The sequence below is a fragment of the Diorhabda carinulata genome, chromosome X (genome assembly GCF_026250575.1).
Source record: "Diorhabda carinulata isolate Delta chromosome X, icDioCari1.1, whole genome shotgun sequence".
Classification (NCBI taxonomy): Eukaryota; Metazoa; Arthropoda; class Insecta; order Coleoptera; family Chrysomelidae; genus Diorhabda; species Diorhabda carinulata.
Genome location: NC_079472.1, coordinates 32,447,384 through 32,463,841, shown reverse-complemented (window position 1 = coordinate 32,463,841; position 16,458 = coordinate 32,447,384). Strand labels below are relative to the sequence as shown.

Genomic DNA, 16,458 nt, shown 5'->3' with positions numbered 1-16,458 from the left:
ATTTAATTGTATTAGATATTTTTGTATGATTTCATTATGATTTTCAAGTTTATTTCAAGTTTATACCTATATTTTATTCTGCTTTTTATGATTGTTCTAAATACAGGTTCAATTTTATAAAAAAATATATTTCAGTTGTATAGTAGCAATATTTTATCAAAGTGACTAATTCAACATATGAAACATTTAACTATTGATATATTTTGACAATATATAAATTTGAAAATACAATTAACCAAAAAGTTGCACAATTACAAATTCTTCTAATCGTTTTCAACAAGTGACGTAACAACTTCCACGTATTTTGCAGCCACGTTACTGTGGCTGTCATTAAAATTGCGCTTCGTGCTATTGACTTTTGACATATAATCGGTTGATAGTTTGAAATTGTTATAGGACTTTTCGGAAACAACAACCCGGTTAAGGGTCAAGAAAACTTCCACAAAGAAGAGGACGGTCTACTTCACACATTAAAGCCATCCTATGAAAGCTTTCAAAAAGTCTAGTTAATAATTTCTCAATCTTTCCACTTGATATATTCCTTCCTTTAATTTGTTTTGGATTCGTTTTTCATTTTTTTGAAACTTAAGAAGCTACTTATATTTTCTTCACGTTATAAAGTTACTGTCATAGAATTTCCAAATGAGAAAATCATTCCCTATATTCTGCCAAATTTTAGTTTTTTGTATTCAGTCGACTGTGTGTTGTATAAGCACTCATGAGCACGTAGAAATTCCATCAGTATTCCATTCAGAGAGAAAAGTGAGGTTATGTTTTAGACTTTTAGCGACGATCAACGCGTCTAAAGTAAAAAGTTGGTTAACTTCGACGTCAAGAAAGCGTACAAGCACGATAATTGTATGCGTTATTACAAGTTAAATTATCTTTGGCATATATGAACGTCTAAAACGCGTCATTCTACGTACCGTTTTAAAAAAAAAGTGTGTTGGTTTCTTGTTAAGAGTAAACGTCAATTTGACATTGTCACACACATTTTTCAACATGTCATTCCACTAAATTATGTGTTTTCGAATTTGAAATGTTTATTAGTTTAGGAGTTCATCCATGATGCCATTTACTAAAAAACTTCATCGAGGTATTACGTAATTTTTTCTACATACCTTATTAGAAAATACTGAAGAAAATTATTAGAAAGATGTGAATTCAAAACAGACCGTCGTTTTGGAATAAGTTAGATAACAGGACATTTTATTTAAATAAATTGAAGTTTTTAATTTGTTTCAGTTATTTTTCTCTAGAAGAAACTTTTAGTATCATATAGAAACAAAAAAAATGTTGAGATGTGTACAACAAGAAACCAACAAAAAAATGCGTAAAACCAAAAAGAAAACTAAGAAATCAAGAAATCGCAAAAACACTGACTTACAACAAAGTACCAATGATCGATATTTATGTATTGAATGTTTTCAAAATTCAGATAAAGTAGTTGGAGAAAACGATTGTCTATACAATACAGATACAGAACCGTGGTATTTAAATGAATTACTTTCTTGGCCTATGCCAAATTTTACGAACATATTTTGTAAAAGTAGTATTCAAAAAAACATCGAGTCACAATGTAAAGAAGGCATGTTCTCCGAAAATTGCCTCGAAGAAATCCAACGTAACTTATGCTGCCAAAAATCAACAGAAGAAATCATTGATCCTTGTAATCCCCCTAAAAAACCAAAATCTGTTAAATCATCCAACAAAAAACGTTGCAAATGTCCTCCAGACAAAGATTCGACCGTAAAAACCGCGAGCACCGTCAAAAAATGTATCGGACACTCTCTTATTGAAGATGAAGTGCTTCAAGCTAAACCTCGGAAAAAGAAATCTAAAAATGGAAACTACGGGAAACAATTCGCTTGTGACAGCGAACCGATGACGAAATGGTTTTCGGAATTAGCCCCAAGCCCTGATTTCGATTTGGGAATTGTTCAAGCATGCCAAGATGCTACGGAAAGAGTTATCTGTTGCACTCAGATTAATGACGACGAAACAGACATTTTTAAAGCTCGAAACACTAAAAAATCAAAACGGAAGAAAATAACTTCGAAGAAACTAAGTTGTAAATGTAGTAAAACAAACATCGAAACTGAATATTGAATAAAAATATCAATTCAACGTAATTTATTGTTTTAATAAATCAAAACATCCATAATTTCTATTAGAAATTTTGAATGAACATAGACAATAACATCAAAGTATTTTGTGTAGGCGTAATAGGCGATTAATTTTTGATTTTGTAACTAAAGTATACTGGAATGTAGATTACACAGCATACATCGACGTATTGTGTGTAGGCATGACGAAGTTACGTCGAAATGAGGGTTGTCAAAAAGTGTGTTGTGTAGATAAATAATACCAATATATAATGTTTATAATTTTATGTAGAATTAGAGATTATGAATCAATTGACAACGCTACTGTATTTGTTTTTACCGCTGATTCCTTGCATTCGTTGTACATTGAGATACTTTTAGTTGTGTAAAAACTATTTTCTTAAAAATCTAGCATCACTAATTTGCACATACTGGTAAATTTTAAGTTATTAAAGTTAAAACGACGACTCCACTTTGTGAGAAGCATAGTCCGGAATTATAACACATTTCTAAAAAAAGTTTTCTTGGTGTACGGCCTTAAAGGTCTGTAAATATTTACAAGTTCACTAATTTTCTCTATTTTAAAGTGTTTTTTTAAATATTGTTTAAAAGTATCACAATTTTCGTGCAAGTTTAGAAGTAACGTCTAAAGTCTAGATTAGTATTTTCAAATTTGCCGCCGAAGCTAAAATCAAGATGATAGCACTAGTACGTTCGCTTATGAATACGCTTATTCTCCCCTACATATCACTGGCATGAACGGTGAAAAATTCTATATATTAACCTCATGTTACACAACTGAGGTATACTAAAATATAGATAACTAAGAGAATACTAGAGTATTGTGTATAGGCATAAAGAGCGAAAAATTATTTTTACCAATCTAAATCATTTAATAACTCGAGAATACTGGAATGTAGATAACATAGCATACATTGAAGTATTTTATGTAGATATAACAGGAGATCGATTCTATCAACTAATTATCTCATTTTATAACCAAAGTATACTGGAATGTAGTTAATTCAGCACACATTAAAGTATTTTGTGTAGGCTCACAGGGTTAACAATCTTATTTATCAATCTACTTCATTTTATATAACTTGAATATATTGAAATATAGACAACACAACATACACTCAAGTATTTTGTGTAGACCTATGGAGCGAAATATAATAATACTGTATTGATAGTATTTCTTAAATTTAAATACAAAATAAAATTTCCTTAAATTGATGGATTTATCTTTCAATTAATACTTTTTAAGTTGGTAATGTCTGTTTTGTATATATCTGTTCTAATGACATGACAGGTACTATTTTGAAATGAAGAAATAAAATACAATTTCAAAATCAATTTCTAAATTCTTGTAATAGCAAAATTTTTGTGATAAAAAGAGGAGCGCAACATTATGAACGTGGCCGAAACATTTGATTTACAATATAAAAAGAATAGGTAAGATTGAGAATTATTATTAGAAATAGTTAAATTATACTTAAGTGTTTTAAATTGTACGATATTAGTAGAAATATTCAAAAAATTGTTGCCTTATATTGCATTTTTCGATTCCACATTGCTTTTTTCCGTTAATTAGGTTTTTAAGGATTTTTTTAACCATTAATTAGCTCACGGCAACTACTTTCTACTTACTTTTTGTATACAGGGTTTTTAGAAACAAAGTTTTTTGACTTTATTTTATAGTTTAGACAATATTTACCATTAACTACCTACCATTGTATAGGGATATTGTGAGATTGGATTTGTTTAGTTGTGTATGACGTGTTTGGGAAGCTCTATTACATAAATGACTGTATTTTACTGGGTTTATGACCTCTTTTTACTTGTAGTTTTTTCTTTACTTTCGTCCACATATGTCATGAAAGTAATTATACGTTTTTATCCAATGAATGTACAATGAAGAGTGTAATTGAAGCCCTTACTTTCTTCATATTGGCACAGATTTGGTTGATTTTGCTACATTTTCATGTACACTGAAATTTTAGTGGGAAATATTGAGCATTAGTACCAAAATCAAAACTCAGGTCTAATTACCAATAATTTCATTATGATCTACCTTGAACGATAAGTCTTCGAAAAATGTCTAGTAAATGCTATCACAATTGTGGTAGTACTGATATATCAAAATGTATATTCGGTTGTGAGACTTGTACAGCACAAGTTTTGAAACGAAACGGCCTGCAAGATGATACCTGTTGGTCGTATTATGGTCCACTACCAAATTGCTGTTGCCAAACTTGTAAGCGACAAATGGATCTGTTATGGCGTAGAAGAAATTGTATAAATTTCCGTAAGTAATCGAATGGTACTAACTAGGCAACGATTCTTAGTTATCAGAATTTTTTGTTTCAACTCAGGGCAATATCGTGCTGTCTCTTTTAAATGTAGACCATCATCCGAACCCCCTTGCAACAATTATCAACAGTTACCAGTATGTAAGGGTGGTTGTCGAATCTGTGGTACTTGCATTCCTTGTTTATTTCAACAAAGTAAGTAGTTACGGTATATTCACTTATAAGTACCTATCCATTCTCTTCGTTCTACAGAATATACTATGGATCAATGTTGTCAAAAATCGGACCGAAATATATTAAAAGAAAGTAAAAGTGTCGGTAGTCTAAGCTTAACTTTAACACTAGATTATTCAACTATATCAACTTCAAGTGACGATTTACGTCCCGGGTAAGTTAATTTACAAGTATACTGACATCTCAACATTTGATTAACGTATTATAGAGTCAATACAATTTACAGATTGTCCCAAAAAAAGTGATATAAACTTGCGTGCTTACAAATCGGCCAACTGTAAACTTTTGACTTTAACTATATATAATTTTTTAAATTAATCATCAGATCAAAAAAATATGCCGTTTGAAAGACAATTTGATATGCTCAAATGTGAGTATAAGTTTATGAAAACTTATTTCGAGTAACATAGTGAAATTAATGCACTCAGTAAATTAAACTTTTTTATTATTAACGTAAATAGGGTTATTGACAATTTGAAACTGAGCACTTAATTTCTTAATACCACCTCATGTATTAATCTCTCCCCCATCATTCAATTAGGCATAGTTCTAATCACTTTGGGGTTGGAAGTTTATATCGAATTTTTCTTCTTGGTCTGGCCTGGCCACTCCATAGCCCGAAAACCGACTTCTCTAAGCAATTTTGGACGATTCTGGCGGTTTGCCACCTTGCATTCTCATTCAAAAAGGTAAATTCGTCTCCAATGTAGTTGATGTAAGGTACCAAACGAATTGCTAAAATCTCTTCTTCAGTAAACACTCATCAAAACAGCGATCTGTAAACCGCTCTCAATCCAGATGACCCGTGCAAAACTCAGGCGTTTTTACCGATGAGCTGGAGACAGTTTTGGACCAATCGCTGGTGTTTTAGAGATCAGGTTATTTTCGTGCAGTTTTCGTTTTACTGTCCACTGAATGATAGTCACTCCTCGCACCACACGTAGATGTCGTTGCACTTGTACGGCATTAAGGTGACGATGTTGTTGATACAATTATGGAGGGCAGAGGTAAGGACTACCATCTCTGGATATAGAGATCCATCAAATCCTTTACGTTAGGGAGACGCTACTATCGCATGAGTGTAAATTTTAAATAAAGCGACGACTCTAGTCATTTAAAATTTTTTAACACTGTATATTCAAATAAGACGGACGGAAGACTGAACTGAACGATCATATGATATCTCGTCCGACAGGAGCGCCATTCTGGTCAAATTTTGAATTATAATTTTCCGTCTATAAGCGGACAGTTTTTAAGCTACCATATGCCACGCATATAAACGATAAGCTTTGCCAATAAACTAATACTCATATTAAAGCATGTTAAATTGTCTTTCATACAGCATATTTCTTTTTTTTGATCTGATTAATAATAAAAATAAACATAGAGAGGTTATGTTGGAGTTATCAAATGTAGTGAATACATCCAAACCTCGCTATAGGGCCGCTCTTTATACGCTATGACGACCCTTTTCAATTAAGACACGTTTTTTATTTTGTTTCACTATAACGGTAAAAAATATTTTTTCAATTTCGATATAGAGGCCGACCACGATAACTTTGGTACGATGACGTAATCTTCGATGCGCGAAAGCGTGAACAATATGCCAGTAGCGGCAATTTCGAAGCAGAATCTTTTCTATATCAAAAGAGAAGCCGAAAATCAGTCACGCTAAGAACTAAACTGGGTGGTATCGATGTGGAATTGTTGAAATTATTTAAAAAAGAAAAAATTAAAACTAATTTGTGATTTGTTGCACCTTTACATGTTTCGAGATTATCACGCCAAAGAAACTGTCTTATGTCGTGAAAAAACTATTCGAAAATTTAAAGAATGGAAATATCGATGAATCCGCTGAATATGTCACATCGAAATACTTGATAATGCATTTAATTTGCATACATTACCGGACAAAAGTTTTTGCCATCCGACCGATATATAAATAAGGATATATTAATAATAAAAATACAATCTGTAATTGCTATATATTTTAATTTTTGATTCATTGATGCACAATTTTGACATTCTCTGTGACAATTTCGATAAATAATCGTCGTTTTCATTGATTTATGACTTCTCTGTCCAATTTGACACACAGTAACTCACTCAGATTGAGGTCGGGCGACTGTGACGGCCAAATCATTATTTTCCAGTATATTCTTTCTTTCCAATTATTTCAAATACTCTTTGCACTGCTTCGCAGAATGCTTGGAATCGTTCTCAGGAGATAAATTAATATTTCAAAATTCGTCCACCAGGTCTCCAGTTTCCTTAAAAACATCACCGATCATCCGCCGAGTTTTACAGTTGAGATTACACATGGATCTAGCACCCGTTGTTCTTTTGACCTGCTCACAACTACTCTTCTTTTAGACCTAAAGCTTTTGACTTATCGCTTCATCAAACTGTCTCCCAATCTTCATGCGTCCAATTTTTATGTGTGGTTTTTTGAAACAACCCTGAACGTTTTCTATCGTCAAAGCGAGGTATGGGTGTATAAGTTTTTCATGTGAAATATAATGAATAAATAAACATATGATCTAAACCAATGTTCATTAATATAATTCAGTCATTTGAAAAATTTTCTTTGCCTCTATATTCGTCAAATCTTGTGATTGAACTGTTTCCACAAACATATAACGAAACATTTATTTTTAGAGGAAATAAACCCGTTGATGATTGTATATGTGAAGATAAAAACGGCAGAATTGCTAGGAGAGGTACATCAACATTAAATAACCCAACAGCTTGTTCGAAATGTGAAATATCTACAACGGAAACCATTCAATTCGTTCCTTGCGCTGAATCTGATTTAAAATGTTCTTCGCTATATAATCCCAAGTTTGAGAGGGTTACAAATCGCATATCTTCCAAAAAACATGTTCCCGAAAAGTGCATTTGTAAATCTGAAGAGAGTTTGAAGTATGAATGTCATATAAATCAAGCGAAGTTTTCCAGCAAACAGAAATCTTCTAGAAAGCATATTTGTGAACATGTATCTAGAAAACCCATTTCTTTATCAACAAGAAAAGTCGAAAATAAACATATTAGAAGTTCATCATGTTCTAATGCAGATGCAATGTCTAACAATCATCTAGTTAATGCTGTACATCCAGAATCCAATCAAATACCAAGTCAAGACTTTCGCTATCTGTGTACTTGTCATAAAAATCCTGTTTGTAAATATTATGGTAATATTAGAATGATGTACAGACGATATATGTGTCTAAGACCTAATAGTGTATGTCTTAAATATGTTAATCCATATTTCAAAATGCTCTGTCATAATTCAAATTTAAGACCCTCCCATGAACAAACTCATGAAAGAGCAGAAAACAATAAACCAGTTATTATACCTCATTTAGAATCTTTGAAACGGAAACAAACTAAAAGAAACGCAAAATCTACTGGGAAACCAATCAAAAACGTTATAGGTAATATTGAAATTACTGGATGTCGAGATAGATTTGTACAAACTGTTTGTTTCAATACAAAGTCCGTTTCATCACAATCTGTAATGACCCCAAACACTGAAGCAGCCTCAAAGTTTGAACCGGAAATGTTTGAAGAAGCTCCTTCGAAGACTATTGAAAAAGGTTTAAAATGTATCAGTTGCAAAATTGTTGATTCAACCACTGTACATAAACCTTTTGACTCCACTTGTAGCTGTAGTAATTGCGGAGATAAAAATTCATCTGAACAATGTATCTATAATAGAAAACTTGATGAAGGAAATTTCAGTATAGAAGATACTATCATTGAAAGGCCATCAATTCAAGAGGAAGATTCGAAAGCACAACTTTCATCGCAAGATGTATGTACCTGTACAAAAAATGGATATGAGTGTACTGAGTCCTTCGGCACAGTTCACAAACCTTTTGATTCTAGTTGTTGTTGTAGTAATTGCGGAGATAAAAATTCATCTGAACAATGTATCTATAATAGAAAACTTGATGAAGGAAATTTCAGTATAGAAGATACTATCATTGAAAGACCATCAATTCAAGAGGAAGATTCGAAAGCACAACTTTCATCGCAAGATGTATGTACCTGTACAAAAAATGGATATGAGTGTACTGAGTCCTTCAGCACAGTTCACAAACCTTTTGATTCTAGTTGTTGTTGTAGTAATTGCGGAGATAAAAATTCATCTGAACAATGTATCTATAATAGAAAACTTGATGAAGGAAATTTCAGTATAAAAGATACTATCATTGAAAGACCATCAATTGAAGAGGAAGATTCCAAAGCACAACTTTCATCGCAAGATGTATGTACCTGTACAAAAAATGGATATGAGTGTACTGAGTCCTTCAGCACAGTTCACAAACCTTTTGATTCTAGTTGTGGTTGTAATAGTGATTGCGGGGATACAAATTCATCTGTACAATGTATTTATAACAAAAAACTTGATAAAGGAAAATGCAGTTTAGAAGATAGCAGAATTGAAAAACCATCATATCTAGAGGACGATTCAGAACCACAATTTCCACTGCAAAATGTATGTACCTGCGAAAAAATTGAATGCGATTGTACTGAGCCCACAAAAAATAACGAAATTATATTACATGATATGACGAAAGTTGAATATGAAAACTTGTATACATATAGTTCTGAGAAAATAGGAATATCTAAATGCCCTACACCAGTTTGTAAAATAGTGATTGATTTTAAAAGGAGTAAAACGAAATATATAAAAACTGAAACATTAAATCTATACGATACCAAAGAAAGTGTATTAAATTGTAGTTGTGAGACTATCAATTAGCTATTAAAGACATTCAGTATTTGCAAACTAGGTTTTTGTTAGACTTTCATTAGATATTAGAATAAAATATGCTTTCATCGATTCAATATTTCTATATCTTCTTTTGTTCTGTTATATTGCATTACAGTCTTATTATGTACTAAACTACTTTGGCGTTTATGGTACTAAAACGTGTATGTACATGATAGTACAGGCAAATTAGGCGATTCTGAGCTAAAACCTTAAACCGAATCGTGTGGTTTTCATTTTGTAGATTCTGGATGGTTTTGGGATATAGAATAAGTCTAGTAATTCTTAACGAAATTACGGGCTCGGGTTTTCGAAATTTTGTGACTTGAAACTCAAAAAAAATTTGAAACCCGAACAACTCGAAAAGTATGAGGAGTTAAAAAAATGTAGAATATAAAATTCTCTACAAAAAAGTATTCCAGGTATTTGTTCATAACCTTAAAATTTTTACCTTAAAAATGGGTTTATATAGTCAAAAATATTTTGCGAATTACTCTAAAACTACAAGGAATTCGAAAAAAAGTGCTGGAACAAAAAATGTACAGCACAAAATTCTCTACACATTAGTCTGTAAGCATTTTTTCCAAACTTCAAAATTTTCATCGTAAAATGGGTTTATACAATAAAAAAATTTTTTGAATCGCGAATAACTCGAAAATTACGAGGATTTCGACACAAAATGCCGGGGTATTAAATACGGAGCACAACGCAGAACTTTCTGTATATAAAAGGTTTCAATTTTTTCCTAACCTCAAAATTTTCATTATAAAATGGTTTGAACGCTCAAAAATATTTTGAATCGCGAATAACTCGAAAATTACGAGAATTTCGACACAAACTGCCTGGGTATTAAATACGGAGCACAACTTTCTGTATATAAAAGGTTTCAATTTTTTCCTAACCTCAAAATTTTCATTATAAAATGGGTTTGAACGCTCAAAAATATTTTGAATCGCGAATAACTCGAAAATTACGAGAATTTCGACACAAACTGCCTGGGTATTAAATACGGAGCACAACTTTCTGTATATAAAAGGTTTCAATTTTTTCCTTACCTCAAAATTTTTATTATAAAATGGGTTTGAACGCTCAAAAATATTTTGAATCGCGAATAACTCGAAAATTACGAGGATTTCGACACAAAATGCCGGGGTATTAAATACGAAGCACAACATTCTGTATATAAAAGGTTTCAATTTTTTCCTAACCTCAAAATTTTCATCATAAAATGGGTTTGAACGCTCAAAAATATTTTGAATCGCGAATAACTCGAAAATTACGAGGATTTCGACACAAACTGCCGGGGTATTAAATACGGAGCACAACATTCTGTATATAAAAGGTTTCAACTTTTTCTTAAACTCAAAATTTTCATCATAAAATGGGTTTATACACTAAAAAATATTTTGAATCGCGAATAACTCGAAAATTACGAGGATTTCGACACAAAATGCCGGGGTATTAAATACGGAGCACAACGCAGAACTTTCTGTATATAAAAGGTTTCAATTTTTTCCTAACCTCAAAATTTTCATTATAAAATGGTTTGAACGCTCAAAAATATTTTGAATCGCGAATAACTCGAAAATTACGAGGATTTCGACACAAACTGCCTGGGTATTAAATACGGAGCACAACTTTCTGTATATAAAAGGTTTCAATTTTTTCCTAACCTCAAAATTTTCATCATAAAATGGATTTATACACTAAAAAATATTTTGAATCGCGAATAACTCGAAAATTACGAGGATTTCGACACAAACTGCCGGGGTATTAAATACGGAGCACAACATTCTGTATATAAAAGGTTTCAATTTTTTCCTAACCTCAAAATTTTCATTATAAAATGGGTTTGAACGCTCAAAAATATTTTGAATCGCGAATAACTCGAAAATTACGAGGATTTCGACACAAACTGCCGGGGTATTAAATACGGAGCACAACATTCTGTATATAAAAGGTTTCAATTTTTTCCTAACCTCAAAATTTTCATTATAAAATGGGTTTGAACGCTCAAAAATATTTTGAATCGCGAATAACTCGAAAATTACGAGGATTTCGACACAAACTGCCTGGGTATTAAATACGGAGCACAACATTCTGTATATAAAAGGTTTCAATTTTTTCCTAACCTCAAAATTTTCATTATAAAATGGGTTTGAACGCTCAAAAATATTTTGAATCGCGAATAACTCGAAAATTACGAGGATTTCGACACAAACTGCCGGGGTATTAAATACGGAGCACAACATTCTGTATATAAAAGGTTTCAACTTTTTCTTAAACTCAAAATTTTCATCATAAAATGGGTTTATACACTAAAAAATATTTTGAATCGCGAATAACTCGAAAATTACGAGGATTTCGACACAAAATGCCGGGGTATTAAATACGGAGCACAACGCAGAACTTTCTGTATATAAAAGGTTTCAATTTTTTCCTAACCTCAAAATTTTCATTATAAAATGGTTTGAACGCTCAAAAATATTTTGAATCGCGAATAACTCGAAAATTACGAGGATTTCGACACAAACTGCCTGGGTATTAAATACGGAGCACAACTTTCTGTATATAAAAGGTTTCAATTTTTTCCTAACCTCAAAATTTTCATTATAAAATGGGTTTGAACGCTCAAAAATATTTTGAATCGCGAATAACTCGAAAATTACGAGAATTTCGACACAAACTGCCTGGGTATTAAATACGGAGCACAACATTCTGTATATAAAAGGTTTCAATTTTTTCCTAACCTCAAAATTTTCATCATAAAATGGATTTATACACTAAAAAATATTTTGAATCGCGAATAACTCGAAAATTACGAGGATTTCGACACAAACTGCCGGGGTATTAAATACGGAGCACAACATTCTGTATATAAAAGGTTTCAACTTTTTCTTAAACTCAAAATTTTCATCATAAAATGGGTTTATACACTAAAAAATATTTTGAATCGCGAATAACTCGAAAATTACGAGGATTTCGACACAAACTGCCGGGGTATTAAATACGGAGCACAACATTCTGTATATAAAAGGTTTCAATTTTTTCCTAACCTCAAAATTTTCATTATAAAATGGGTTTGAACGCTCAAAAATATTTTGAATCGCGAATAACTCGAAAATTACGAGAATTTCGACACAAACTGCCTGGGTATTAAATACGGAGCACAACATTCTGTATATAAAAGGTTTCAATTTTTTCCTAACCTCAAAATTTTCATTATAAAATGGGTTTGAACGCTCAAAAATATTTTGAATCGCGAATAACTCGAAAATTACGAGGATTTCGACACAAACTGCCGGGGTATTAAATACGGAGCACAACATTCTGTATATAAAAGGTTTCAATTTTTTCCTAACCTCAAAATTTTCATTATAAAATGGGTTTGAACGCTCAAAAATATTTTGAATCGCGAATAACTCGAAAATTACGTGGATTTCGACACAAACTGCCTGGGTATTAAATACGGAGCACAACTTTCTGTATATAAAAGGTTTCAATTTTTTCCTAACCTCAAAATTTTCATTATAAAATGGGTTTGAACGCTCAAAAATATTTTGAATCGCGAATAACTACGTAGAATTAAAAAAAAAAGGTGCAACTTACACATCAATCCCAAATTAGGCACTGGTTTCGGTCAAAAATCCTGCTTATTTATGTGAAAAACACGTCTTCTCCGCACGCGCGTAGTTTGTGATCATGTCTGCAGATGGCAAGCTTAAGCCAAATATCTGAATACAACGTCACGACTCTCAATCGATTCGGTGTAACGTGCTTTCACAAATAAATTTTAAAATTCTCGAATAAATTTACTTTTGGATATTTAAACACATATATACGTAAAAACGGGACATTTTGAACTTTCTATGCATTTTCAAAATTGTAAGAATGACGATACATCATCCTGCGAATGTTTTTGTATAAACTTGAAGCTGAGATTCTAACCTTCAAAATGAGTAATTGAAAATTGAAATAATAATCAACCGAGAATGAAGATAGTATTCTAGATCGCGTTTTTTAAAATTAGTTCATTTGAAACCAAGAAGTAGTTGATGTTAATATTGATAATGATACGAACGACAAATTTTCGAAGAGTTAGAGCAGTTTCCATGTGCGCTTGGAACGTAAATTCGCTTGAAATCGCACTGGCGGGAATTTGCGAGAGGATGCTCCGGTTTTCGGCGTCCGGGGGGAATTCACTCAGAAATAGTGACTCCAACGAAAAAATGATTTCAGACATTTTTTGTAGAAAATTTTGTGCTCTACAGTTTTTGTTCGGGTAGTTTTTTTCGAATTCCTCTCCGTTTTCGGGTTATTCTAGTTTCAAAGTTGCTAGACTTATTCCAACATAATTTCGAGTTTAATCCTAATATACCTGTACTATGATCTTTTTTTGTTCCCACATCTTCTATAAATAGTCGTTGGTTGGTCTGGAAATCATTTTTTTATAATTTACAAGGAACTATTCAGTTGTAGACTATAGGGAGAGTTAGGAAAGGTGATAACTTCAATAAATGTTAGAACATTGAACAGCTATAATTAATTTTCAGGTGTTTTAAGACCCCCTGGTGCTAGAAAGAAAAATGAGGACATTAAACAAGAGGTTCACTTTGTGCCCTGCAGTAAATTAAAAAAACGCAATAATTTTGATGATAATTCGACTTTAAACAAGAAAAATAATTTGAATAGATCTCGCAAACATAAATCCCCAATTGTTTTGAGCAAAATAAAACTAAATTATTGCACCTGTGATAAATCTCTACCATCAGATAGCTTAGAAAAAATGAATACTCATGCAGATGAAACTAAATTAGATAAACAAGAGAAAAATAATAGAAGACGTTCATCAAAGGATAATAATTCACTAAACGATGAAAGTTTTTGTAATTGTAGTGAAAGTGAAGAACAATTAAGAGAACCAAAATATTCGAAACAAAAAGAATATTTCAAAGAAAATAATGGGGAAGATTATTGTGAATGTAGTTCTGATAGCGAAGAGCGGTTGAGGAAATCGAAATATTCAAAACAAAACCATAAGTTGGGCTATCAAAAAGGAGGAAAGTTTCTACTACATTCTAACGAAAGTGATTCTAGTTTTGATGAGAGAAACAATACAAAATATGTCTCTGATAAAACTGGAAATTATGAAACAGATAATGAATTCGAATCTGATGATGAATATGAAACAAGCGACGCAGATGAAGAATTTCGCCCGTCGCCTAGTACATTAATTGATGATGTACCTTTCTGTTTAAGAAAAAGAATCAAACCGGTTAAAGGAAAAGGAAAGAAAGGTTCCTTTTTGAAACAATTATTCAATAAAATAAAGGAGAGCACTGAAAATAGATCTTCAGTAGAATTAGTCGATAGTTTTTGTAAATGTGATGAAGAAAATATTGCATCGAACGAATATGAAGATGATGATCATTTTGAAGATGGTACTTTCCAAACTAAACAATGCTGTTCTTTAGTTTTGTCTTGTGATAGTTCTATATGTTTAGATGATGATCAAGCAGAATGTTCTTTAATAGACGACTCCTAAGTTTTTCAAAATAAATAACTTGATCAACAATTTTTTTTATTAAAAAAACGATATTTCAAAAGCAAGATATTTATTAAATTATTTCCGTAATTTCATGGTAGTTTCATTTTATTCTAAAAACGATTATGTTGATAATGACTTCTAAAGGGTTTTTTAGAACTACCAACTTCATAAAAACGGCAGGGGGAGACCATAGTGGGTGGAAACAATCAAATTTTGAATTCCTATTTATTAAATTGTACACACGAGTTATGGCAGACAATTTTTTATGATTTAACTACGTACAAAACAAGATTTATATCAGAAAAGTACAGGAGTGTCAAAAAAACAATTACAATATTCATAATTCCTGCTCTTGATGATGATGTATCGATTTTTATCATATCTTATTTATTTAATTATGTTGGTATTCTAATATCCACCATGATAATTCCGCCGTCAGCTTTGGAAGCTCCAAAGGTGGTAAAATCAAGTACGTATCGAATTTTTCAAATTATTTCTGTCAGAAAACAAAACTGGTCCTACCAGTAAATTCTGCAAGGTCCAATGAATTTTTTAGATCAATAAAACACAATTTGATTATTAAAATTTGATGTTAAAAATTGTTTGAATGTTATTATGATAAAAATATATCGTTAAAGTAATTAACTTCTTGTTCAAATTGAAATTAGTTTTTTTATAAACATATATCTATGTAAAACCGTAGTTTGGAATGATCAAAAATTATTAATCTCCACTGTTTACCAACGAAAACATCGAATCGTAAACATAAATGCATTTCTATCAGGCATAAGCTATCGGAAGGCGTATATACACAATTTCTTCGAAATATTCCTGCCACACAGTCTGCGATAAGCAGTAGCGTGGTTTCGTGAGATTTATTTCATTCATAAATAACTTTAAATAAATAAAAATATGATTGAATGAAGACTCTGAAATTGGACAGTGTAGTAAGAAGTTATTTTAAATATATTCGAATATTTAAAAAAAAAATCATCAATCTGATAATGCAATCATAATAGGAATTGCTGAATTAACTAGAGTAAATAAATTTTCCATTTCCAGTTCTAATAGGCGAATGGGATACAAAAAGGGCCCAGTTCACGTCTAGTATCCTGTTTAAACCAAACTCCCTTACAGGCAGGTACATTTTACTCGTCTATCTATACAGGGTCTTTCAAAACGTTCGCATGCGAGTTATATCACTGCATTAAGCGAAAAAAAAATCACCAAACAATCACATGTCTATAACGCATAGATTATCGTAAATTAACAATAAGGTTTAGCCAATCAAAGCTTGTGGAATGTTTAAGTTCATCCCTATCGAGCGGTTGAGAGAGCCATAAAAGTATTTAGCTGCTGCCGCAGCAGTTCAACGATCGTTCCACAAGCTTTGATTGGCTAAACCTACATCTTATTTATGTGTTATTCATTTTAGCGCGTGTTCTATTCATTTCGAAAATATATCAGAAACAATATCATTAA

The 16,458-nt window shown here is 31.7% G+C and overlaps 3 protein-coding genes across 6 annotated transcripts in view; 2 read left to right on the top strand and 1 right to left on the bottom strand.

Annotated features, from left to right (window-relative positions):
- Nucleotides 1-16,458, bottom strand: part of LOC130901523 (phospholipase B1, membrane-associated-like) — a 44,236-nt gene that overhangs the window by 3,995 nt on the left and 23,783 nt on the right. The gene's annotated exons all lie outside the window — the stretch shown is intronic.
- Nucleotides 966-2,132, top strand: LOC130901524 (uncharacterized). Its single transcript, XM_057812973.1, has 2 exons — nt 966-1,096; nt 1,246-2,132. The coding sequence occupies exon 2, from the start codon at nt 1,294-1,296 to the stop codon at nt 2,107-2,109; it is 816 nt and encodes a 271-aa protein (XP_057668956.1). The 5' UTR covers nt 966-1,096; nt 1,246-1,293; the 3' UTR covers nt 2,110-2,132.
- Nucleotides 3,385-15,003, top strand: LOC130901522 (uncharacterized). 4 transcript variants are annotated; one of them, XM_057812971.1, is made up of 6 exons: nt 3,402-3,560; nt 4,109-4,413; nt 4,481-4,612; nt 4,670-4,805; nt 7,310-7,371; nt 13,982-15,003. In XM_057812971.1, exons 2-6 carry the CDS (start codon nt 4,203-4,205, stop codon nt 14,971-14,973), a joined length of 1,533 nt encoding a protein of 510 aa, XP_057668954.1. In that variant the 5' UTR covers nt 3,402-3,560; nt 4,109-4,202; the 3' UTR covers nt 14,974-15,003. The 4 variants fall into 4 exon arrangements, with proteins under 4 accessions (XP_057668951.1, XP_057668954.1, XP_057668952.1 ...); XM_057812968.1 differs by lacking the exon at nt 13,982-15,003 and having other exon boundaries at nt 3,385-3,560; nt 7,310-9,505; XM_057812969.1 differs by lacking the exon at nt 13,982-15,003 and having other exon boundaries at nt 3,953-4,413; nt 7,310-9,505.